The 12,108-nt window shown below is 43.9% G+C and overlaps 1 protein-coding gene across 3 annotated transcripts; it reads right to left on the bottom strand.

The window, feature by feature from the left end:
* Positions 1-5,081: 5,081 nt before the first annotated feature.
* On the bottom strand, positions 5,082-10,499 carry LOC140818293 (uncharacterized). 3 transcript variants are annotated; one of them, XM_073178218.1, is made up of 3 exons: positions 10,409-10,499; positions 7,640-8,177; positions 5,082-7,564 (listed from the first exon to the last, which is right to left on the bottom strand). In XM_073178218.1, the coding sequence occupies exons 2-3, from the start codon at positions 7,745-7,747 to the stop codon at positions 6,980-6,982; spliced, it is 693 nt and encodes a 230-aa protein (XP_073034319.1). In that variant the 5' UTR covers positions 7,748-8,177; positions 10,409-10,499; the 3' UTR covers positions 5,082-6,979. The 3 variants fall into 3 exon arrangements, with proteins under 3 accessions (XP_073034319.1, XP_073034318.1, XP_073034317.1); XM_073178217.1 differs by lacking the exon at positions 10,409-10,499 and adding an exon at positions 8,294-9,247; XM_073178216.1 differs by lacking the exon at positions 10,409-10,499 and having other exon boundaries at positions 7,640-9,247.
* Positions 10,500-12,108: the final 1,609 nt, after the last annotated feature.

The raw sequence follows: 12,108 nt of genomic DNA, 5'->3' as shown, positions 1-12,108 counted from the left end.
CTGATATTCAACAACCCTTTTCGTGTTAGGTTTTTTTTCTTTTTATTCCTCCAAAATCACGAACAAAATCTTTTCCAAATTCTCGATCTGATATCATGTACACGGACCCCGTGCTTGCATCCGGGAAAGGGTCCGTGTAGACTCTGCCTCAAAATTCTTCCGGAACACAGGACACGGACCCCGTGTAGAGGTCCGTCCTGGGGTCCGTCAACATACTATAATTTGGATTCTCGGATGGTGAGGTACACGGACCCCGTGTAAGGGTCCGTCACCAGGTCCGTGGAGACTCGGCTTTTCTCTTCTTTGGGGGTTCCCGTGCACGGACCCTTAGACGGGGTCCGTCTTTGGGTCCGGGTGCTCTCTTGAGAAACTTTTCTATTTTTCCGGGTATTTCGTGACATGGCACTGCGAGCTTGACTTTTCTTTCATTCCTTTGGCTTTCACCATCTTTTGGTCAAACCTGCATATAACCATAATGAGACGAATTAAGCGCGAAACTCGGAATAAAGATGCCAGATAAGCACGAATACGACAAAATAAGATCTCTAAAATGCTATATAATTCGTGCTTATCAAATCATAATATGACTATCTATCTGTATGTTTGGAAATCTTTATGCCCTTGCCAAGAAACCAGTACACAACATCACAGATGCTAGTATCAAGCTCAAGCGACCTTTATCCATGTTTTAGGCGGCTGAATCGACTAGGAATGAATTTAGAATATGCAGTGTTTACAAATGAGTTTCAACATCGAATTACGATTCATTTGTATTAAAGCATAATCAAGGACTTTATCTATGCTGATTGCATGGGTATACAGATAAAGTATAACGAAACCATTAAAAAGTAAATTATATTAAAATAAAGATTGTTTATTACAACTGAGTCAATAATATTCCTAGCCAACAGTTGGCTTGCAGGACATCTACTCTAACACTTTCCTCCACCTCCAACACCACTAGATTCACCCGCTCTTGGATTAACCTTGGGAATTTTGAATGATCGGTTAGCTCGCCACATTAGGAAGTCATTATCATATAGGCGAGTGATGGGTATTAGTCTAGAAAGTGATATATTTTTATTAGTTGAGTATAATTAAGGATTGGTTAAGGTTGTAAAAATTAGATTGGGTCATTAATTAAGGAGTAGGCCCAATAGAGAGCCCATGTGTCATCAAGAAAGCCTATAAATAGGAGCTATCTCAACATTTTATGGGGAATTTTGACATTATCTCATTATATGCTCCATAAGTTTCTAGCTTTTGAGAGTACATATTTTGGGGTGTTTGCTAATTTGAGGGTTGAAGGATTTTTTATTGGGTATCCCCCGATATCTCTAACCTCAATTCGTGACGTAGGTGGCGACCCCAAGTTTTATTGGTGTGGACGCGGAAAATAGCGGATATTCTCTCATACTAACGTGTTCACCCGGTCAGATTTATCACCTGAATTTCGTGTAGCATCAGTTTGGCGATGTCTGTGGGAACCCTGCCACCTGATCACTGAGAATGCAAACACGGTCGCGTACGACTCATGACGCCCAAGAGGAGCATGGGCGCCCTCCTCCAGCTCGCCCGCAACAGGAGGAGTTCCTGATCACGTCCGAGGTTCTGAAGGCATTGATGGAGGAAGCAGCATCTAGGGCTGCAGCCGAAGCCGTGGCGCGATACCTCGCAACTCGGCAGCAGTACAACGAGAACAGGGGAGCGCACGGCGAAGGAGCCCATTCGCATCATTCAGAGAGAATCTTACCAGAAAGAGAGGTAGTCGAGACAAACAACGTGCCACCGACAAACCTAAAGAAGGGGACTGCACTCCAAGATGACGAGGCTCATAGCCAAGCACCTCCTTCCTGTCAAAAACTCCGCGCCAAGAGAGGAGAAGAGGTTGCAATGGCCATTTCACCTGCACGACGTAGCCCTTTCACCACAGCTGTACTAGCGGAAATGCTGCCGTTTGGATTAAAGTTAGCAAACCTACCTGAGTATAAAGGAGAAGGGGATCCACAAGATCACCTCGACAAATTTTATGCAAAGGCAGACCTTTATGACATCAGCGACGCTGCTTACTGTAAAATCTTTCGAACTACCCTATCAGGACAGGCCCTTACTTGGTTCAACAAGCTACCCCCGGGGACAGTAGGCAGCCTGGACGAACTCACCAGACGTTTTCTTCAACAATTCTCCATTAATAGGTAGCATCCCAAGACAGCATCTTATTTGTTCACCATAGTCCAAAGAGAGGGAGAGAGCCTGAGAGAGTTCGTACAGCGATTCACTCAAGCCAATCATAAGGTCCCGTACGTCAATCACAATTTACTGGCAGGAATCATGCAGCAAAACCTTCGTCACCGGAGATTCAAAGAGTCAATAGCGGCAAAACCCCCTAACACTTTGGAAGAATTACTTGAAAGAGCAGAAAAGTACATTCGCATCGAAGAAGCAGAACCTCGTTATCTTGTAAAAAGATAGAGAGAGGATGATAAATTCGGGGACAAGAAGGAAGAAAGGCAGGTAACTCAGAGCCCTCATCTCCAGCACATCCCGCTGAACTCACGCTTGACAGACATACTAGTGTTAGCCGAAAAGCAAGGTCTTTTGCAGCCCCCTCGCCCTATGAAAGAGAACTCGAAAAGACAAAAATCTGACAAATATTGTCGTTTTCACAAGGACAAAGGTCATACCACAGAAGATTGTTTTGTCCTGTGAGCAGAAATAGAGAAACTCATCAAGCGAGGATACTTGGGCGGTTTCGTGGATAAGTCACGAAATCAGCAGGACAGTAAGCGCCCGGAATTCCAGCGCAAGCCCAGCCCTCTGAGAGGAAACAATGACCAAGGGAAACGGCCCGAAAGGATAGAGGAGAACCTCCCTATTGGAGGAATCATCGCAGTAATTTCTGGAGGCCCGGCATGTGGGGATTCGAATAGGGCGAGAAAAACTTTGATTCGTGCAGCATTGCAAGAACTTCCATCTACAACTAGTACCAAATCACACACCGTACTCGAGATAGTCCAGTCGAAGGAAGGTATGGTGTTCGGTGATAGTGACCTGGAGTTCCCTCGTGCGGAACACAATGACGCCCTAGTCATCTCCGCCACCATTTCCAATATCTGGGTGAGAAAGATACTAGTGGATTCAGGAAGTTCTGCAGACATCATTTTTTATAGCGCTTTTGTAAAACTAGGAATCGAAAATGCCCTAATAGCCCCGGTAAACACCCCTCTGGTTGGATTTGCGGGAGAGGTAGTGGAGGCATTGGGAGAGGTTGTGCTTCCCCTTTCCTTGGGGTCTTACCCGCTAAGGACCACTAAGATGGTAAAGTTTCTCGTGGTGAAGTTTCCGTCAGCATACAACATTATTTTGGGGCGTCCTAGCTTAAATTTGTTTCAGGCAATAGGCTCTACGTATCACATGAAACTTAAGTTCCCCAAACCTGAAGGAATAGGGGAGGCCACCGGTGATAGCCGATTGGCGAGAGAATGTCATGCCATCACCTTGCAGGGGACAGCAAGTCACCGAAAGAGGCAGGCTGCCCCAAAGGACTCATCACCCTGAAGTAAGCAGAAGTTGGAGCATCATCCAGGGAACAACGAGATTCATATTGTTGAAAGCGAATCAGGAAGAGACGAGAGACTTAAAGTCGCAGAAGTACTGAAAAGTATAGAAGTAATACCAGGAAATTCCGAGAGCAAGGTCAAGGTTGGAACAGGTTTACCAACTAATTTGGAAGAAGCCCTGACAGCCTTTCTGAGAAATAACGTAGATGTATTTGCCTGGAAGGATGAAGCATTGCCAGGAATACCCCAGGAGTATGCGCTCCACAATCTCAAAGCAGATCCAAAGATAAAACCAATCAAGCAAAAGAAAAGAACGTTCGGTCTCGAGAAGAGCAGACATATCAGTGAAGAAGTAGAGAAGCTATTAACAGTCGAGTATATCCACCCAGTGTATATAGACGACATGCTTGTCAAGAGCATACTGGCTTCAACCCACACTGAAGATCTCAAAGAATGCTTTGACATTCTGAGAAAGTATAAAATGAAGTTAAACCCTGAAAAGTGCACATTCGGGGTCGGAGGAGGGAAATTCCTAGGTTATATGGTCTCACTTAGAGGGATAGAAGCTAATCCTGAGAATATCAGTGCTGTTTTGAACATGTCTCCTCCGAAGACATTGAAAGGAATACAAGAGTTAACAGGACGGATCGCCGCCCTTAACCGATTCATCTCTCGGTCGGCGGATAAAGGCCTGCCATTCTTTAAAGTGCTTAGACAAGGAAGTAGATTCAAATGGACGGACGAGTGTCAACAAGCCTTCAGCAGCTTGAAGAAATACTTGACCACATCTCCCTTACTTGTAAAACCATGCGAAGGAGATACGTTGTTCCTTTATCTAGTAGTCTCGGCCGAAGCAATCAGCGCAGTGCTAACCTTAGAGGAAGGGCGCGAGCATAAGCCAGTATATTACGTGAGCAAAACATTGCAGGGTGCAGAACTTCGGTACACCAATATCGAAAAACTGGCCCTGGTGCTGGTCACTGCTGGAAGGAAACTACGTCCTTAGCTCCAATCGCATCAGGTAGTAGTGTTGACCAACCATCCCTTGAAAAAGGTACTCTCTAGCCCTGAGGCATCTGGTAGGATGGTCAAATGGGCGGTGGAGTTGAGCGAGTACGGCTTGGAGTATCAACTGCGCCCAGCGGTAAAGGCCCAGGTTCTGGCAGATTTCATAGTAGAGATGGAGATAATGGAGGCAGAATGTTCCAGCCCCACTTGGACACTGTTTGTTGATGGATCTTCCACTGCATCAGGAAGTGGAGCCGGGATATTGTTAGAAAATCCTCAAGGAGACAAGTTTCAGTATTCCATAAGGCTTCAGTTTTCGGCATCAAATAAGGAAGCAGAGTACGAGGCTATTATATTAGGATTAAAGCTAGCCTTAGCCGCATGATCAAAGAGGTTGATAGCGCACAGTGACTCCCAACTTGTCGTTAACCAACTTCAAGGGACTTACGGGGCTAAGGAGGAGAAGATGGCCAGGTATGTGCTCCGGGTTAATGAGCTGCTATCGCGTCTAGAGAACTATGAGATAAAGCAGATACCCAGGGCCCAGAATGAAGTAGCAGATAGGTTAGCCAAGATGGCAAGTTCAATGACAAATATTGACAGTAGAAGGGTCACTTTTCTAGCCATTACTAAGGAAGAGGCGGAGGGACCAACTCTGGACATTCTGTGCGCGGGAGAGGGTGAACCGAGCTAGAAAGATGAAATCATCAGTTTCCTGGTACAAGGAAGCCTACCACAAGATCCGTCTACAGCCCGAAAGCTTCGGATCAGAGCCGCTCGATTTACAATAGTAGATAATGAGTTGTACAAAAGGGGCTACTCCTTACCGTACTTAAAGTGTCTTGCTCCCAGTAATGCTAACTACGTACTTCGAGAGATTCACGAAGGAATTTGTGGGAATCATTTATGAGGAAGGGCATTGGCCTGTAAAGCTCTGCGACAAGGGTATTTTTGGCCCACAATGAGGCGTGACGCAGAAAAGTTGGTAAGACACTGTTGTGCATGCCAAGAGCACGCGAATATCAATCATCAGCCAGCTACGCTCTTGCAACCCTTAGAAAGCCCCTTGCCTTTTGCACAATGGGGAATGGATATCGTGGGACCATTTCCCATAGCTTCTGGGCAGAGAAAGTTCCTTCTTGTGGCCGTCGATTACTTCACGAAGTGGGTAGAAGCTGAAGCTTTAGCTAAGATAGCTGAAAGAGACGTAATAAACTTTGTGTGGAAGAATATAATCTGTAGGTTTTAAATACCACAAGCCTTCGTCTCAGATAACGGAGCACAATTCTCAGGTTCCAAATTAAGAAAGTGGTGTGAGGGGTTTTCCATCAAGCAATTCTTCACTTCCGTAGGAAACCCCCAAGCGAATGGACAAACGGAAGTTACAAATCGTACTATCTTGCAGCACCTCAAAACCCGATTAGGAGCAGCCAAAGGCAAATGGGTGGATGTACTGCCGAGTGCCCTCTGGGCTTATAGGACTACGTCACGCACCTCTACTGGAGAATCACCCTTCAACTTGGTTTATGGGGCAGAAGCAGTGGCTCCCGCAGAAATAGGAGAACCTTCCATGAGAGTCCATAGTTATACTCTAGCGGATAATGAAAGAGCGATGAGGTTATCTTTGGATCTCATAGACGAGTTTAGGGGAGAGGCATCACTCCGTGCAGAAAGGTATAGAGCGCAAATGGCCAGAGCATACAATAACAAGGTTAAACATAGGTCATTTCAAGTAGGGGACTTAGTCTTGAGGAGGGCAGAAATCTTGCGGCAGGTAGGTAAACTCGATCCAAAATGGGAAGGTCCGTACAAAGTAATCGAGATAATCAAAGGAGGAGCATATCGTCTTCAGCAACCAGATGGGAAGACCTTACCAAGAACATGGAACATTGCGAACTTAAAGAAATTTTACGTATAGACTACGTATTTATATTTGTTTTTACTTGAAGAGCAGTCAGTGACAAGATGTTATTACCTGAGTTACGTTTATCAATAAATTTAAAAGTTTTTCTTGCATTTATCGTCTTTTCATTTTACTTAATTAAAGAACAAAAAAAAAAGAGTAACGCGCGCGAAAGACATCGCGAGACCCAAGGTGTCACAGAGAGCCACCCAAGCATAAGAGGCTTGGCCAGCCCAGCGGGAAAGTGCTCAGACACTGTAAGAGGTCACCAAAATAGAGTCCCGGGATACCTACGATAGGGTAATAACGTCCCGTCGAGACCACAGAGGCTTAAATATGCCCAAATTCATATTTAATTAAGCAGCAAGCATGAAGTATTACTGAAAGAAAACGAAAATTAATGTCCAGATGACATAGTAATCAAAATAAACTTCGACTAAGCAAAATAGTTGCGCAAAAGTACGATCTTAGAATAAAGCTCAGACAGGTCTAGTGGCAAAGACAAAAATCATCCATCCTCGATAGCTTCGTCAGCAGGGAGCAAGTGCAGCGCACCAATGACCTCGCAGTCAACATCCCCCGCTGGAGGAAACTCTGGCAGAGGGTCAACCTGAGCGGTGTCATCCAACTCTGCCACATGAGGTGAAATCTTCATAATCACCTCCTCAGGAACCAAGCCTGTCAAGCGGAGTTGGAGACGACAGTCTCGCACCACCTCATCACGGAGACCAAAAGCGTGACTGTAAACCTCATCAGCATAGGCAGGAGAAGCACGAAAGGCTGCTAGTGCCTTCTCCTCAACACCCGTCACAAAGGACCGCCCCGTCTTAGAAGCCAAGAACATCCCTCCAGTCTTCACCTCGGTATGGTGTTTTTCATAGAGGGAACCAAGCTCTTTACGCAATTCCTCATCATCTCTGGTCTTTTCTTCACATTTCTTTGTCAAGCAAGAAAGATCGTCTTGGAACTTCATGTTATCCGATCGAAGACGTTCATTTTCTTCCTTTAATTGGGAGAGCTCTCGGCGAAATCGAGCCTCCTCAGCTCGACCTCTCTCCTCTCGAGCCTGGTAAGCACAGGCCAGAGACACAGCCTGAAAAGCAAGAGACAATTGGTTACATCACGTAAACGTCCCTACAGAAAAGACACTGAGGGGCGAGGAAAGCACTTGGCAACCTATCAAGGCCAGGCAGTGGGATAGAGCAGCAGGAGGCTGAGGGACCAAATGAGCCATGTCATGATCACATATCATCTCCCTCCCCTTTCTCCATCCCATATCAAGGTCATCTATACCCCAAAAAGACCCCACTTTCTCCTTAGCATTAACTCCTTCCAAGAATAGAGAGTTCTTCCGAGAGCCTCGAGAAGACGATATCTGATCTCCACGACCTTTCTTAAAGTTTGGCGGGGTGGCCACTTCGCCCTTCGTCTTGCCATCGTCATGTCCTCTAGTACACTAGTCCTTTCTTTTATCCACCACAGCTCCAGAAGCATGGCTGTCAGTGGACATAGGATGAGGCCCCTGACGCCTTGAGAACTAGACCCTCCTCCATGACCAGACTGGGGGTGCGACCCCGGAGTAGGGATAGAAGATCGAGGAGCGGGAGGGTAGCGCCGATCATCAACTCTTTTCTTCTCTCCGATAGAAAGAGACCTCCCCATAGTATCTTCGCGAGCTTGAAGGGTGGCCAAGTTCACACGCAACCCTACAAGAAAAATAAGGGGCAATAAAGCATCAAAATTTCATAACTCAAACGTAAAAGTTAAAAATAGTGAATATCAACGATGTGCAAAAAGACAATTAGAGCAACAAAAGAGATACCGCTGGCCAACAAACTCTTAGGATCGAATAAATCATCAAAAAACCCCAGGGTTTGACACTGAACTTGCAAATGTCGATGAATCATTCTCATTTTCACAACACTACAACTAGAGCTCCAAGTTGAAGGTACGTCCCACCCACTATCCTTTACAAAAAGAAAATGGGACCGCCAATCCCCTCGAGTCGAGCGTAGTCTGACCATAAATTTGCAACCAGCACAAGGTTGGAAATAGACGGAGTAGTCCGGCCTGAGGCATCGTACTGAGAAAAGAGAATGGAACAGAGAAGTAGTAGCCTGAATTTGAAACTCGGTTGCTCGGTGACAGAATCCCAGGAAATAAGTAAGTGAGTTTGGGGACAATTGACTGAAGCTTACACCTAAGGTTCGAGTCACCTAGACTAGTAAGGAATGAGGAGGGATAGAAAACCCACTATTAAAATGGGCCAGGGTCACGGTGAAATACCCTGCGGGTGGGTTGTGATAAGAATCCCCCAGGCCAAGAGCCTTAAACTCATAGTCAGATGAAATTTCCAGTTTACCACTCAAACACTTTACATCCTGAGGAGTCAGAAGGCTCCGATCTAGGTCCCCGGGAATAACTTCTTGATCAGGACTATCACCAAGCGAGGAACCGTGAAGGCAAGGTAGAGGCACTTGGGGGACGGGAGTGGAACAACTCTCGAGATCATCCATTAAATCGTCAGCACCCAAATAACCCAAGTCACCAAGGAGGGTAAGATCACCCAAAGAACCCAAATCGCTCAAGAGGGACGGAATGTCAGAATGGTACGAGTAAGTATCTGAAGCTTCGTCCCGACTAGAATCACTCGGAAGAGGAGATTTGTGCATACGACTAGCCATTAATAAGGAATACTCCTTACCACGCGGCGCACACCTTGCAAGAAGTTTTAAAATTTATCAGCTACCCCGAGAAAAATAGCGTCAGACACAACCCAAATCCATCTCCCAAATAATACTAGCCCAATCCCTGGCCCAAAACGACCCAACCCAAATCCAATCCACAAATCAACCCAACCCAATCCCTAGCCCAAATTACCCCAACCCAAATCCAATCCACAAATCAACCCAACCCAATCCCTAGCCCAAATTACCCAACCAATCCACAAATCAACCCAACCCAACCCAATCCCTAGCCCAAATTACCCCAACCCAAATCCAATCCACAAATCAAACCAACCCAATCCCTAGCCCAAACCACCCCAACTCAAACCCATTACACAAATAATCACAGCAAACCCACACGATTGTTAACCCAAGCCAATCAAGGTCCCGACCACTTGCAGGATAGCAACAAGCTCGAGTTAGCGATTCATGCCCGCACATGTCGCCGGTGCGACTGCTCTGCTCCGCCAGATCGAGAATGATTGTGGGCACACTCATCGCTGCTGTCATGTTTACGACAGCTTTCACAGTTCCAGGAGGCAACAAGATCGACGGCTTACCGACCAAGTAAGAATCTCAGCCACGGCCCTTCTTTATATTCATGTTTTCAAATGCCTTGTCAATGTTCAGTTCCTCCACTTCTCTGCTGATGTTCTTGGGAATTCTCACGGCTCGATTTTCGGAACAAGACTACCTCAAGTCCTTGCCCACGAAGCTGATCTTCGGGCTTTTGTGCTTGTTTATCTCCATTGTTACGATGATTTCTGATGCTCCGACGTCGGAAAATCCTCCGCCGTTACGCCAATGATGCATTTTTCTCGGAGAAATCCGTTTCGGTCTCTTAGATCAACGACTTGCCTGAACCTCAGTAACTCATATTCGACGCCATTTCAGAACTACGGTTCGCAATCTCTCTCCGACTCGATCCCTTTTGACGGCACCACCCTGCTCCACCAGTTCCAGGCTAGGCGTTGTGAGTTCCCTACAAACGGTCGGTGGAAATGGAACTGGCACATTCGAAACCGAAATGGTACCAGGGTGTCTCGCAAGATTGCAACAGTAGAGCAAATAGAAGGAAGAATAAAAGCGATTGTTTCATGGAGCAAATTCAAAGAAGAAAGTAAAAGCATTTGAATAATATATATTATATAATATAATATAAGAGCAACAGTAGTGACTCATAAAGAAAGGGAACAAAGCAGATAGCTTACCTGACATAGCGGCGGAGGATCTGGAGAGGAGTGAGGCGTGTAGGGCCCTGTTATAAAGAGGGGTGATTTAACCTAGTTGCAGGGTTAGAATAGAGAATGAGCAAGTGTATTGTTAAGTTATTGTATTTTATTTTATTAGGGGCATAAGAGGAAGCTATTTTCTGGTAAATTAGTACTCTCGATCACCTTCAGTAGAATGTAGGTGTTCGAGAGTGGGGGGCTTATGATGTGTATTAGTCTAGAAAGTGATCTATTTTTATTAGTTGAGTATAATTAAGGATTGGTTAAGGTTGTAAAAACTAGATTGGGTCATTAATTAAGGAGTAGGCCCAATAGAGAGCCCATGTGTCATCAAGAAAGCCTATAAATAAGAGCTATCTCACCATTTTATGGGGAATTTTGACATTATCTTATTATATGCTCCATAAGTTTCTAGCATTTGAGAGTACATATTTTGAGGTGTTTGCTAATTTGTGGGTTGAAGGATTTTTTATTGGGTATCCCCCAATATCTCTAACCTCAATTCGTGACGTAGGTGGCGACCCCAAATTTTATTGGTGTGGACGCGGAAATAGCGGATATTCTCTCATACTAACGTGTTCACCCGGTCAGATTTATCACCTGAATTTCGTGTAGCATCAGCGAGGAAGAAATTAAATTTCGACCGGAAGAATCTTGGAATAAGTAATTTGTTATTGCTAAAGTAGAAGAGTTGGTTCATATATTTTGAAACAATATGTAACCTGTCGATTTCTTTCTTGAAATTTTCGTCTTTTAACGTGGCGGTGTCACATCCACACTCTCATGGTCACGGAGAATTAATTAAAATTTTCAAAAAAAAAATCAAAAATACATTATTAAGATTGAAATTCGAGACTATAAAATTTTAAAGTCTTAAAATGGCAAAACAAATATTATAATTTTCTGGAAAAGTAAGCCATGACAAACTGTGAAATTTAAGAAGTAATTCATCAAGGGTCGTCCCTTTCCCATTCATTAAAAATTCAAATTGTAAACTCTTTAGTTTTACTAATAAAGTTAATTATTAACTATATGCGTATCATTCTATCTTCAAACACTAACATTAATAATATTACAAATGTATACAGTCATACATTTTACTTTTTAATTTATAATAATTTTTTTTTTAAAGATCTTTTAATTTTTTCAAACAATCAGTACACTTTCATATATATTCATGTTGTCTCGCATTCTCACAGGTGACTACTTTGGAATTCATCTTCCCATTTTAAAATTAAATCTTATTTTTAAAAAAAAATCCATCACATTTATAGTCGAGATTATATATGCATGGCCAATGAACGTTTTTTCTATTAGACTTGTTTTGCTCTAGAGTTGACGTGTGTTTAACTTTACAGACGTTGTGTTGGATGTTAAATCATGATAAAATAGTTTTTTTTACTAACATGTCCAATTTTGGATTTTGGTCTTTATTTTAGTCAAATTGCTGACATAGTACCGGAAATAAATGACGTGATTTTAGAGAAAGCCGAAAATTATTGTGTGACTTTTGAAAAAGTTGACACGTCACAAATTTGACCAAGATAACCGAAAGTTAAAAGTTAGTGTACCAAAAGAAACTTCAAAAAAATTAATGAACCAAAACCAAAAATGAAAATGTTCATTTTCCTCCTAAACTCCTAATCAAGAATCAAGGATAACTTGGGGATATTCAATGT

This window comes from Primulina eburnea, chromosome 17 (genome assembly GCF_022965805.1).
Source record: "Primulina eburnea isolate SZY01 chromosome 17, ASM2296580v1, whole genome shotgun sequence".
Lineage (NCBI taxonomy): Eukaryota > Viridiplantae > Streptophyta > Magnoliopsida > Lamiales > Gesneriaceae > Primulina > Primulina eburnea.
This window is presented reverse-complemented; position numbering and strand designations above follow the sequence as displayed.